The 13,729-nt window shown below is 36.0% G+C and overlaps 1 protein-coding gene across 1 annotated transcript in view; it reads left to right on the top strand.

Moving 5' to 3' along the window:
• The window catches only part of mRpS30 (mitochondrial ribosomal protein S30), a 39,769-nt gene that overhangs the window by 1,703 nt on the left and 24,337 nt on the right, over positions 1-13,729 (top strand). The window contains exons 2-3 of the mRNA XM_083118466.1: positions 6,628-6,772; positions 8,451-8,560. Coding sequence (XP_082974592.1) covers positions 6,628-6,772; positions 8,451-8,560 — 255 coding nt within the window. The remainder of the gene's footprint in view (positions 1-6,627; positions 6,773-8,450; positions 8,561-13,729) is intronic.

Raw genomic sequence — 13,729 nt, 5'->3', positions numbered from 1 at the left:
GTGCTGATAAAATCAAGACAAGATTATTTATTGAACTAATAACTGGTTGTCCTGTAAAACATTTGGCCCAAGTTCCGATTGTTTAATTCCGATTTCCTTTGTGGTACACAGGCATTTTGTTCATTGTTCGATTTCTATTTATGCCTGTTAACACATATTTCGGCATTTTAGCAATTAGCCTACTTACTGCATGTTTATTTGAGAATAGTTTTCACCTCTGTATAGCTACTCCTATATCATTCATCTTGCAACAGGTCACGTGTGTGGTGCAAAGAGGTCTCGTAGTTAGGTTGTGCGAGTGAGGTTTAGGATTCTTAGTATTCAAATCACTTCTCTAAATGCTTTCGTGGTTAGTTTAGGTAGGCCAGTTATGGCTCTTAGCATTACAGTAATTTTCCCAAATGTTTTCAACATCCTATTATTTTGGTGCATGAAACCTCTTTCAGCCTTCTGTCGGCATGAGTCTGTGGAATAACTAGTCGATGGAAAGCAGTGATATTTACGTAAAGTACCTTTTACATTTTCTTTTTGCCAATAAATACAACTTTTCGGAATTTCAAACAGTGCTAATTACTTTCAGAAGCTTCAAATTTAATTTCACAATCATTTCCAATATTCTGTTGTGCTATCTATTTCTTGTATGAATAAAAATGTTTTGTTGATGGGAAGCACAGGTGTTTGTGTAGGGTAGTTTTTTCATCTTTTTTTTTTTCACCGATAAATTGCACTTTTCTGAACACTAGAGTGGTAATTACTTTTACCAAGGTTCAAATTTACTGTAACAATCATTTCTACAATTCTGAAATACTTTGTCTTTCTACTTTGAAAAAATCATTAAACATTTGGAACAGTTACCAAACTTTTTCTGCTGATTCGCCTGAAGATCAAGTGTAGTGTAACATGATGTACACAAGAGCAAGCCAGGAATCTGCTCAAGTTGTAATTTATAACAAAAGATTTTGACCAGAATTTAAGGGCTAATGACTTCTAGAAAAAGTATGTACACGCTTGATTTTTTTTACATGTATTGTACTTAAACTTGATGCTGTACTGGTAAATTTTGGACTTTTTGTCAAAAACACAAATAACAGAGATATTTGATCCCAAAGTATGTCTTGCATAAGTTATTTGCACACTCAAATAGCTAAAGAGCATGTGCAAAAGAACACATATAAAATTGCTATCTGCACCAAACCTAACACTCCTAACTTAACAATGTGAAATTACAAACACCAATAAATCTAACACTCCTAACGATAATGTCACTTCTATTTTGGTTTAATTAGTTTTCAGTCTTACATGTTTAATTAATTTTATTTTACAATATGAAACAGCAGGGAAAGTCCCATCTGCTGCTGTTGTGGAATGTTGCGTTGAGTGCTATATTCACTTGAGTGAAAACTTCGGGCTGTTCTGCTTCATGATAAGGTAATAGACATACTTTACTTCACATTAACACATATCTACCAGGTAAAAACAATGGAAAACCTACATAAATAATACAGGGTGAGCATAAAGTCTTTCCCTGATTACAAACTTTTATTGCTAAAGAACTATGCTAGATACAGATACAGTCCGGCCAAGGAAGACAAAACTACCTGGAAAGGACGACTCCAAACGTGAGAGGGGAAGCAGGGAGAAGCACTCGCCGAACTACCCTGTGGTATTTCGCTTGTGTGGGTTTGCTTGTTGTATTTATTACAGCTTTCTGTGTTGTGTTTGTGATGGCTCTTACAATTGGCAACAAACCGTTTCGAAGTGGAATGAGGAAAATTGGGACGTTTTGGCCCCTGTTGCACATTCTACAAAACACCCTCGTTTTGCTAGAAAATGTCACAAGCCATTCAGTTACTACATTTATACTTATAATACTATGTACAACAATATTATTATTATTAAATACTATCCTGATTAATGTTGTGTACATTTGTGCTAATTATAATATTTACTAAGAAGATCAATTTAATTGAATGATCTAAAATAAAGCTACTGCTTTACAAACAAGTTTATCTACTAATGTGACGATATGAATACTTTCCTGATATGTTCTGTTTGCTGATATAGTATATGACTGGCTTACATAACCCTTACATAATTCGTAAAAATCTCTGTATGTATTTTGGCGGCCATGTTACTACTATTGCCGTTTCTACAGCAGACTATTTTCAAGGAACCCGCTTCCTGTCCAAAGCTCCGTTACCCCTATTTAGCCACTGAACATGTCCGGTTGGTGCATGCACACTTCTGTCCATGGTCTCGGCTAAGACAGCCAGACAGTATGCGATTTGTTGGAAGTGGTAGCTTAACTCATAACGTTTTGTTATCAGTACACTTCGACATGTGCTCCCTTTGTTGCCCTTAGAATGTCTAGGCGATACTCAATTTCTCTCCATGTCTTTGCCAACATCTCTTCCGTCACCGTCTCTATAGCATCCCACATTCGTGTCTGAAGAGTTTGCATATCAGGAACTGGTGAACTAAACACTGTGTCCTTAACGTAACCCCATAAAAAAGTGAAGAGGGGTTATGTCCGGCGAACGTGGTGGCCATGATATGGGAATCAGAATCAGACAAAACATAGTAATGGAAAAAAACTTGATGTATTGCACCACTTATTGACATAGGTTTTTTTTTTGCCCATCTACCGTGGAAGTTGAGATATGAATATTCATAATCAGGGAAAGGCTTTATGCTCACCCTGTATAATATTCATAAACCGTGAAAAATATTTCACTTTCTCGAGGGGGTATAGAGGGTCAATGGGACAATTTTCATATTTACTGTGCAATGTAAAATTCACTACTTTTCAAGGTCAATTAAATAATAAGAGAGAGCCTGAATTTCCAGGCAATCAATGTCATCTGAAAGAGAAAGACTTTCTCTACAACATTGCCATGTTTATATTTGCAATGCCATTATCCTAAGATTAAATGTATTTCAAATGATCTGACTTTTTGCATGCACAGCACATGAATAAGTATTATACACCTGACTAATATTTTATTATTTTTCTATAAGCAGTTAATACAAACAACAATTATTATTACATTATAAATTAATTCTAACCTTGGACACTGGTATTGTAATCAACAAATTATTCTCCTTTTCCAATGCTGTTTTGACCACTTTATTCTCTGTGTGTGAGTGGTGGAGGGGGTCCCGATCGTGGTATTCTGTTCTCTTCATTTTACACAAATATACTGATGGTGTAGTGGTATCATTGTCGGCTTGTAATTAAGGGGTCTTCGGGTTTGATACCCAGTGAAGGCGCATGGTGGTTCGGATTCAACTTTAAACTTTAGGTCCAGTCCCCAATTAATCTTTTTGTTTATAAAGTGGACTTGAAAAAAAAAACTCGAATGTACCTATGTTTTCTGTGTTATACTAAGCATCTACGTTATAGGAGCCCATATTACGGGTCTGGCATGATACAAAAACAATATTTGTTTATGTGACACTGGTGTTTCAGATTAAAACAACTAAGATCTTTCCTTGCATGATGATTCATGTGAAACTGTTGGACTACTTAGGTAGTATTTTTTTTATTTATGTTAATTATTATCATTATTATTTGTGATAAGTCTGCATTGGTAATTTAATGTGAAATATCTTCAACATAATGTTTTAAATAATAAATACGGAGAAACTAGTACTCACTTTTATCCGCGAAGCTGTTTTTTCTTTTTCGATTAATTTCAGTGGCCACTGCCACCATCCTCGTTGGAACTTGCTGTACTGTTGCTTGGCAAGCGTCTTTTGTTTGCAGTTTTAACATACAAATATGTAATAACTGTGTGCTGATTCACCTTCTAATTATTTTCTTCCTTTATCTACTCACATTATTTTACATTTCACGAGAGAGTGAAGTTAACAATTCCAATTTTCCAATTGCTTGCTTTTCAACTGTTCAATTGTTAGGTGAAAATAAATATATCACTGTAACTTTTAACAAAATGTGTTTTTATATTTAGGATCGATCTGAATCTGGCTTTGACTGATATTATGGAATTCTTACAATTATGTTAAGTCACGTTTCTAACTCTTATATTAACGATAATGATCGTGATGAAATGATGGAACTGATGAAGTGGGTGATGAGAGAAACACAATTACATCTTATGCCTTCACCAAGGTTCCAACGCCGACCTAAGTGTTGGAGTGTTAGACAGCATGCTATGATGCTAGGAGTCCCAGGTTCGAATCCCAGCCTGGTCATGGGTGTCGCTTCAGCCATTTCATCATCGTCATTATTAGCCAAAAGTGGATGAAAATTGATGCTAAGTAACAAAAATCAAATCTAAACCAAGGTTTCATCAAGGGACCGCTGTTTTTGCACCGCTCTGCAGGTGCAACTCATGCATTCTTTTCTTGGGGGTTTGCTTAAATCATATCACATTCAATTTCCGCAAGTGGACTTTCTCTGTCAAAGAAGTGGAGGTTTGGCAAGGTTTATTCAGATATTTTTTTTATCCGAGATAAGTTTTTATAGTAAGGTTGGGTGTCTGAGTAGATTTAGCACTGATATGACAATAAGTGCCTTTATTTAAAAAAAAAAAAAAGGTTGCCTGGTAAATAATTAAAAATGTAGAAGGTATTGAAAATTTGTGGATGAATCACTGTACTTAATTCCTTTAACCCTTAACTGGGCAACCAGTGTCTATCGGAAACTGTTGCTTATATTTTCTGTCACATACTCCAAACGATACTTCCCGCGAACATGATATTTTTTGACTTTGTTTCTCCTTTTTTCTCATTTCACAATATTTGACTTTGGTAAAGAAGGTCAGGCGAAAAAAAATAATTTCCATTTCTCTCACGTAAACGGGCAAGCAGTGTCTGTCGGACACAGTGTACAATTGATATGTAAAGAAGTCTACTTGAATGTGTATTAACAAATGTTTAATAAAGAATAAAGTATTTAATAACACATCATATAAGAATATTATTAACACTAAAATTGAAAAATATGTGAGTAAATAAAACTATTTCCTCACACTACCTTCAGGCCTAACATGTTTCATATACTATGCTGCAAAAAAATACATCATCATGCAATTACGATGATGATGATGATGAATACAAGAATTATGGACATAACAATGATGATTAGGTTAAATAGCATGTCACTAGCTTGTTTCCACAGCGATGAAACATAAAAATCTCTCATTAAAGGGTAAAATTCATTTAAAGCAATGCAGTGTCCGACAGACACTGCTTGCCCGGACACGTTACAAAAATAGCTTGCTCAGATAAGGGTTAAGACACCAGGAATTATGAATAAAATATATGAATCGTGAACAATACCTTTAAGTAAAAAAAATAAATAAAAGAAGTTAGTAATTGCAATCAATGACGAGTTCACACTAGAAACTGAATTTAAGACACCCTGATTGAAATGCAACAGCATTGTTCAAATTTGGTTGGGTCGACCAGTACACACCATATGCCTGATTTCCTTCCAATGGGAATGAAAGTATGTGTACATAAATGATATCCATTTCTAAGAGTCAGTTCCTACGTACACAAACAGCAACACAGCACCTACACTGCATCATATGATGTAACCTAAGCACAGTGCACCCCTCGCTTTACTGAAGGCATCATCTAACACTTTCCAACAACTATCCAAGCACTTCAAAAACTAACATCCGTGAGACAATGGAAAGGCTAACCACATCTTCCTTTTAGGTCTTAGATTGCGTTATTCTTTTACTTTTATTTAACTGAAGTGTTTCCACCTTTAAGATTAGATGTCTCAATGCCTGAATGCATGCATGAGTTATTTTGCTAATGTGTCTCTTTTATTTTAGTTCATCACCTCTAATGCAAACTTCCATTTATTGTGACTCCTCACAATCTTGCAATTATTCTCAGAAATTTTGTACAAAAGTGATACAAGGATAAGATTGAATATGTAATGTGTCAACTTCAAACTTGAAGCCCACAAGGCAATTTTGCAAGGGAGAAAGCAGTGAGGTCAGTGTGTTCTACTGTAGCTTCTGTGAGAACAGAAGCTATAAAAAGTAATGATTAGATCTCCAATCTTCACTTTTTCTCATCCAGATTAGCCCCCTCCCCCCAATAAAAAAGGTCCGAAAAGTGACTAAATAACAGAAATACAATACAATGACACACTATCGGAGAGTGATCTCCTCAAAGGATTTTGCAGTTCACTGCACAAGTAATTTCATGGCTACTGGTTTGCTTTGTCTTAATGTAATTTTTTTCCCCCAGAATACCACTGTTGGGTGAGAATAATATGGAAGAAATTATCGAAGGATCGTAATTAAACATTAAAATGCCATTTGTGACCAACATGAGTCATATACAACATTTTCTGTGTTTGTGACTGGTGGTTATATGGATTAAGTAAGACAGCTATTTTAAGAACACATCACCTCAGCTTGCAACATTAACATGGCAAAATTTTGTCAACAGATGCAGGCAACATGTGCCTAAGTTTTGGTCATACACTGACATGAAACAAAACAACCATAATTTTCTACCAAGATTTGACTTTTATCTGCATATTTATTTATATATTTTTATTATTTTGTATATTTTTATTATTTTGTATTGTGTACATCCTTGAAATTATTGTGTTTAAATACCTGTTCAATATTCCAGAGAACCAGAATGTGTGAACGAGTCTGGGGAACCTCCAAGTGTAATAGATGCAGAAGATGCAGCTACAAGATCTCTGGTACGACAATTCAATCGTGTACTTTTGGCTAATCTGTCCGTTGAGTATCCACATCTGTTGGAAGCACAGGTATTTAGCAACTAATAGCATTATCTATTAATTTTGAGAAGGGGAAAGGGGAGTAGTGTAGAGTACACTAATATTTTATGTTACTTCTTGTTATTGCCTCTTACAATACTTTTTTATACCAAAAATAACTATACAATTCTAACAAAACAGTTGTCACCGTGCTTATTATCTATTGGAATTACAACTTTACATTTCACTGCTTTTGCCTTTCATATACCTTTGCACATACACTATTATTAAAAGTTCATGATGTAAAACTCAATGTGTACAATCATAATTACGTACACATTGGATCTTTGACTACACATTTTTCAGAGCAGTAATAATAATAATAAAGTAAAAAATTCCTACGAACATTTCCTTGTAATTTCCAATTAAATTGTCTCAATTAAGCATGAACAGCGAACATCTTGTGTGAACATACTGAAAGGGTGCATTTTAGACAAATTTTTATGAATTCATTCTTTAAATAGAGCATTCCAAAATAATGTGCTTAGCATGAAGCTTAAAATTGCCACACTCATAAGTAGAAGATTTGATTGATTTGCTTTATTTTATTCCGCTTCTTGTACCAATTTTGGCTAATTTGCGAAGATGGGACTGAGTGATGATATGATAAATTCATGAATGGACATTCACAAACATCCATGACCAGGCCAGGATTCAAACCTGGGACCCCTGGCATCGTAGCACGATGTGCTAACCACTCTGCCACGGGGGCTGGCTAGAAGATTTGAAAATGTGTATCTGAAATATGAAGGATATTTATTTTTAAAATCTCGGATCACATCCAAAAATGGCCGAGATCGAGAATGTGTGGGACCCTACACCCCCCCCCCCTTCCCACACACACATCTCCTAAATGTGCCTTCATGGCATGGTGCTATATGCACCGGAACTTGACCTTACCTTACCGATAAGCCATTACATAAGACCTATGTGCTATATGGAAATGGAAATACTGCAGCAGTGTTCAGTGGCTGTTCCGTTCGTCACACTACTCTTTTTATGTAATCCATTTCATTCAATCAGTGTTGAGTAGCAAGCATGTAAACATGTCCCAGATAATTCAGGTGCTCACCAAGTGTGAACTTCATCCTGTAATTCATTTTCTTCTACCTGAAGGCATAATGCATCCAAAATTCATCGTCGGATGAGTAAGTTTTATGGCAACAACTTTGTGAGTGGCAATTGCATGTGAGAATTTTGCAGAAGTTTAAGAATGCAGTGATGCCCAGGATGAAGTTGGCCAAGGGAGGAAGTCTGTAGCAACAGAAGATGTTGTTGAACAAATGAAACTGCTGTTTTGTGAGAGGTGCAAATTCATGATTTCCGAGCTGTCCTCCGACTTTCCTCAAATTTCAAGGTCTGCTCTCGATGAAATTGTAACCCTGAAGCTTGGTTACTACAAAGTTTGTGCACAGTGGGTTCTGAAAAAGCTTGCAGACAACCACAAGACTAAGCTAATGGGTGCAGCCTTGGAATTCTTTCTATGTTACCACCAGGAGGGGGAGGATTTTCTGGGCAAGATAGTGACATGGGTGTAGTTTGTAAATGTTGAGATGAAAGGACAGTCCAGTACACTGGATCCCTGAGCAAACCTCTTTGTATCTTTAATCCCTATGGCACTCTTTATATGTACTGAAACATGGTACTTATCCTTTTACGTGATTTACAGGTCGATTATAACCCTCGTATTGAAGCATTTTGGTTTGCAAGGATGAGATCAGAATTCAAGTCTGAATACGAGTGGAAGAAGGACGAAAAGAAACCAAAGGATTTAGACAAGTAAGTGAAGCATAGTTTAGTTTGAAAAGTTAATTGGTTGAATGTGTTATACAAGCATTCGAATTTCTCCAGAGAGAAAATTGGTTGTATGATATAATTCCAGCAAATGTGTCCTTGTGGTTGAAGACAATTGTATTTATAATTTATACTAACAAAACAGAAATATTAGTTATAATAATATTTTTTATTAAAGGAAATTTGTTTCAACCTGTTGGGTTGAACTTAAGAACAAACTTTTGTCAATAAGAAAGTGAAAGAGAAGAAAAAAACATGAGGAATGGAAATGCAAGAAAATGTTTCAATGTATGGGATCATTATATTCATTGGTTTAAAGAAATGAACTGTATATTTTGGCATTTATGGAAACAGAATGGATGAATTATGCATTTCAATAAAAAAAAAAATAAAGTATAGAATTTTGCACAAATTGTTTGTAGATGGATATCCATAAAAGAAAAGGCAGTTTAGTGATAAACTGAATGTCACTATTACCAGACACCAGTGGTGGCTCGTGGTCTGATTTTATGGGTGTGCACTAGGGATGGCCAAATGGATCCGGATCTGAAAATTCCGGATCCAGGTCCGAAAATTCCAGATACGGATCCAGGTCCGAATGTTTCGGATCTGGATCTGAAAATCCCGTATCCGGATCTGAGAGTTTCGTATCTCAATCCCATTATAATATTACCACACCTTAAAAGGTATTATGATCTTCGATTACAAAGAAATTTTTCATTAGTTAGTCCTACAAGAATTTTTTTCAAGTGTTGTTCCTAAAATACTTTGCTACGCATCGGCTAACACACTCGTGCACAAAAATAATCTTACTTGTTTAACATAAAATGTCAGAGGTGATTTTGTAAATGCCATTGAAACGAATATGTATTCATTTGAATGTATTGGAAATGGAAATACACATAAATGTGAGACATTCCATTCCAGGATGAAACCTTTAACACATATAACAAGATAGAAATGTTATACAAAAATTATACAATTGTTCTACAGTTACAGTTTTACAAATTAAAATAAAACATTATAATATATGCAGTGTTATATAATTACAAAGTGTAAGACTAACAAGGGAGGTTATCTAAGTGTCCCCTCCGATTTCCATGAAACTTGGCAGGTGTGTGTATAAACGGACCCAATTGAAGAAATACGTGTTTTTTTTTGTTTCGGCTAAAAAACTGTTTTAGTGGGCAACCCCCCTCAAATGTCAATATGAGGACAAATTTAAGTGGGCATTTGACCTATGTGTCCCCCTCCGATTTCCATGAAACTTGGAAGGTGTATAGTGGGGCCCAAAGGAAGAAATACGCGTTTTTTTTTGTTTCAGCTAAAAAACTGTTTTACGGGGCAAAACCCACTCAAATGTCAAGATGAGGACAAATTGAAGTGGGGATCTGACCCCTGTCCCCCCTCCGATTTCCATGAAACTTGGCAGGTGTGTGTATAAACGGGCCCAAAAGAAGAAATACGTGTTCTTTTGTTTCGGCTAAAAAACTGTTTTAGGGGGCAACCCCCCTCAAATGTCAAGATGAGGACAAATTTAAGTGGGTATTTGACACCTGTGTCCCCCTCGGATTTCCATGAAACTTGGCAGATTTATAGTGGGGCCCCAAGGAAGAAATAAGTGGTTTTTTTTTGTTTTTTTTTTTGGCTAAAAATCTGTTCTAGGGGGCAACCTCCCCTCAAATGTCAAGATGAGGACAAATTGAAGTGGGGATCTGACCCCTGCATCTCCCCTCCGATTTCCATGAAACTTGGCAGATTTATAGAGGGGCCCCAAGGAAGAAATATGTTTCTTTTTTGTTTTGGCTAAAAATCTGTTCTAGGGGGCAACCTCTCCTCAAATGTCAAGATGACAAATTGAAGTGGGGATCTGACCCCTGTGTTCCCTTCCGATTTCTATGAAACATGGCAGGTGTATAGAGGGGCCCAAAGGAAATAATACGTGTTTTTTGTTTGAGCTAAAAACTGTTTTAGGGGGCAAAATCCCCTCAAATGTCAAAATGAGGACAAATTGAAGTGGGGATCTGAGCGCTGTCCCCCCCTCTGATTTCCATGAAACTTGGCAGGTGTGTGTATAAACGGGCCCAAATGAAGAAATACGTGTTCTTTTGTTTCGGCTAAAAAACTGTTTTAGGGGGCAACCCCCCTCAAATGTCAAGATGAGGACAAATTTAAGTGGGCATTTGACCCCTGTGTCCCCCACCGATTTCCATGAAACTTGGCAGATTTATAGAGGGGCTCCAAGGAAGAAATACGTGTTTTTTGTTTTGTTTTGGCCAACAATCTGTTCTAGGGGGCAACCTCCCCTCAAATGTCAAGATGAGGACAAATTGAAGTGGGGATCTGACCCCTGTGTTCCCTTCCAATTTCCATGAAACGTGGCAGGTGTATAGAGGGGCCCAAAGGAAGAAATACGTGTTTTTTTGTTTGAGCTAAAAACTGTTTTAGGGGGCAACCTCCCCTCAAATGTCAAGATGAGGACAAATTGAAGTAAGGATCTGACCCCTGTGTCCCCCTCCAATTTTCATGAAACTTCGCAGGTGTATAGAGGAGCCCAAAGGAAGAAATATGTGTTTTTTTTTGTTTCGGCTAAAAAACTGTTTTAGGGGGCAAAACTCGCCTCTAATGTCTAGATGAGGACAAATTGACATGGGGATCATCTGACCCCTGTGTCCCCCTCCGATTTCCATGAAATTTGGCAGGTGTATAGAGAAACCCTATGCCCCCTGTTTCTTCCTATGCCATATTTACGTGGTTTCGGGGGTCAGATCCCCACTTCAATTACTCCTCATCTTGACATTTGAGGGGGGGGGGCTCTATACACCTGCCAAGTTTCATGGAAATCGGAGGAGGAAACTTATACCTACCTTGTAAGTGTATTAATTAATTACAAATTGTGCACGCGTGCACACACACTATATATATATATATATATATGTATGTATGTATATTATATATATATGTATATTAGCAGGTAACAATATGTTATAAACACATTCTTACTTTCCAAAGAAGCGCATGTGGGATCCGGATCCAAAAATACCGGATCCGGATCCGAAAATTTTAGGAAATTTTAGGATCCGGATCTGGCCATCCATAGTGTGCACTTCAGCATCGTATCCAGAAGAAGTGTTTTATAACTAGGGCTCGGATTTTTAGGTAAATAAATATTTTTTCTGCGAGTAGATATGACCTCATAAGTGAGTTACAAATTCCGATCATAGTAACTGGAGCCTATATATCAAATTTTATTTCACATAAAAAAACATATTTTCCAATTTTTTTTTATGTAAATACATATTTCTTAATATTCGCTCATAAATGCATAAAATGAATGTTTCGTCCCAAAAATTTCACATAAAATTTCGTATCTACTTAAATTTTCTTATCTTTTTAAGATTTCCCAGAAAAAAATCAAAAGGTTTTTTTTTATAGTCGCTGTATTTATAAGATGAATCATTATCAGCTGCGAAATTTTTTAGGCAAATACACAAACATCGACACCCCAGATGAGTCTACTTTAAGGAAATGTTACCTCCCAAAGTGTTACGAAGAAACGATGCAGAAAATTCGTGATATCTGTGAGAATGAAAAAATCTGGGTCAGCATAGATGAAAGTACGGACTCAAGTGGTAGGAAAGTGGGAAATGTAGTTGTTGGGTTATTGAAAAATGATGAAACAATTTCAAGTAAATCTTTTCTTTTAACATGCCCAGAACTGTGTGCCACAAATCATGTTACAATTGCTAGATTGTTCAATGAAGCCATGCAGATATTGTGGCCAAGTGGGGTGAAGTTCGACAATGTTTTACTTTTGCTCACAGATGCTGCAGCATATATGAAGAAAGCAGCAGAAGGTCTTGCAGTCAGTTATCCTAAAATGACTCATGTTACGTGCATTGTTCATGGATTGCATAGGGTATGTGAAGAAATCAGAAATGTATATCCTAATGTAGATAAATTGGTTTCGAATGGAAAAAAGGTGTTTGTGAAATCGCCAACAAGAATTGAAATCTTCAAAAAGGAAAATCCCCAACACCGTTGCCACCCACACCTGTAGTTAAGCAGTGGGGAACATGGCTTAATGCTGTTGCATACTATGCAGAAAATTTTGAAGAATTTTCATCTGTTGTTAATGGACTGAATAAAGATGATGCTTCTTCAATTGAAATTCTTCAAGGTATTTTGAGTGACTCTACATTAAGAAATGACCTGGCTTATATTTCTGCAAATTTGAGTTTCCTATGTAATATGATCAAGAAACTAGAAGCAACGGACATTCCTTTGTCAGAAGCAGTTAAAGAAGTTCGTGAAGTGGAGAGCAAGCTCAACAAACTTAATGGACCAAAGGCACAATTGCTTCGCAGAAAACTCCAAGATGTCATGGCAAAAAATTCCGGCTTTAAAATGATGTGTAACATTTCGAATGTATTGGACGGTGAACAGGAAGACAATATTGGATATTTAAGTGTGAGTGAAATATCATGCCTTAAGTATGCGAGGTTGACTTCATGTGATGTAGAACGAACATTTTCGCAGTATAAGGCACTGTATCGAGACAATCGTCAGTCCTTTGTAATGGACAATTTGAAGATGACAGTTGTGGTGTATTGTAATTCACCATTTTTTCAGCAAAACATGCTAATTTCATCTGGTGAGTAGAGCTGTTTTAAGCAGAAATTTTCAACATTTTTAGCACATAAAAATGCATATTTTCCATGTTTAAGTACATAAAGTGTAAATATTTTCCATATTTTGAGCACATAAAAAATAAATATTTTTCTGATTTTTAGCACCTAAAAATCCAAGCCCTATTTATAACCCTCTCAAATACTCACTCCTTTTTTTTTGTGTTCATAATGATGCTAAATGTATTGGTAACCCAAGTTATGAACACTTTTTATTTCATAAAAAATATTAATTTTTACAAATTTAAAATACCAAGGTGAATTTTCCGTTGATCACGAAAAGAGTGATGATGCTATTGGGTATAGATAATTCAACATTCGATAACCTGACAAAATCACTATAAACATAGAAATGCCAATTTACACTATTCAATATTATTGTCGATTTATAAAATATTTAGTAAAAACTTCACCCCTCACTCCACTGATAAATGTGAACAAGAATAATTACATTTGCATACATGAA

The sequence above is a fragment of the Lepisma saccharinum genome, chromosome 3 (genome assembly GCF_977018435.1).
Source record: "Lepisma saccharinum chromosome 3, izLepSacc3.1, whole genome shotgun sequence".
In the NCBI taxonomy this organism is placed as follows: domain Eukaryota; kingdom Metazoa; phylum Arthropoda; class Insecta; order Zygentoma; family Lepismatidae; genus Lepisma; species Lepisma saccharinum.
Note: the sequence above shows the minus strand (reverse complement) of the source record. Positions and strands in the feature narration are given on the sequence as shown.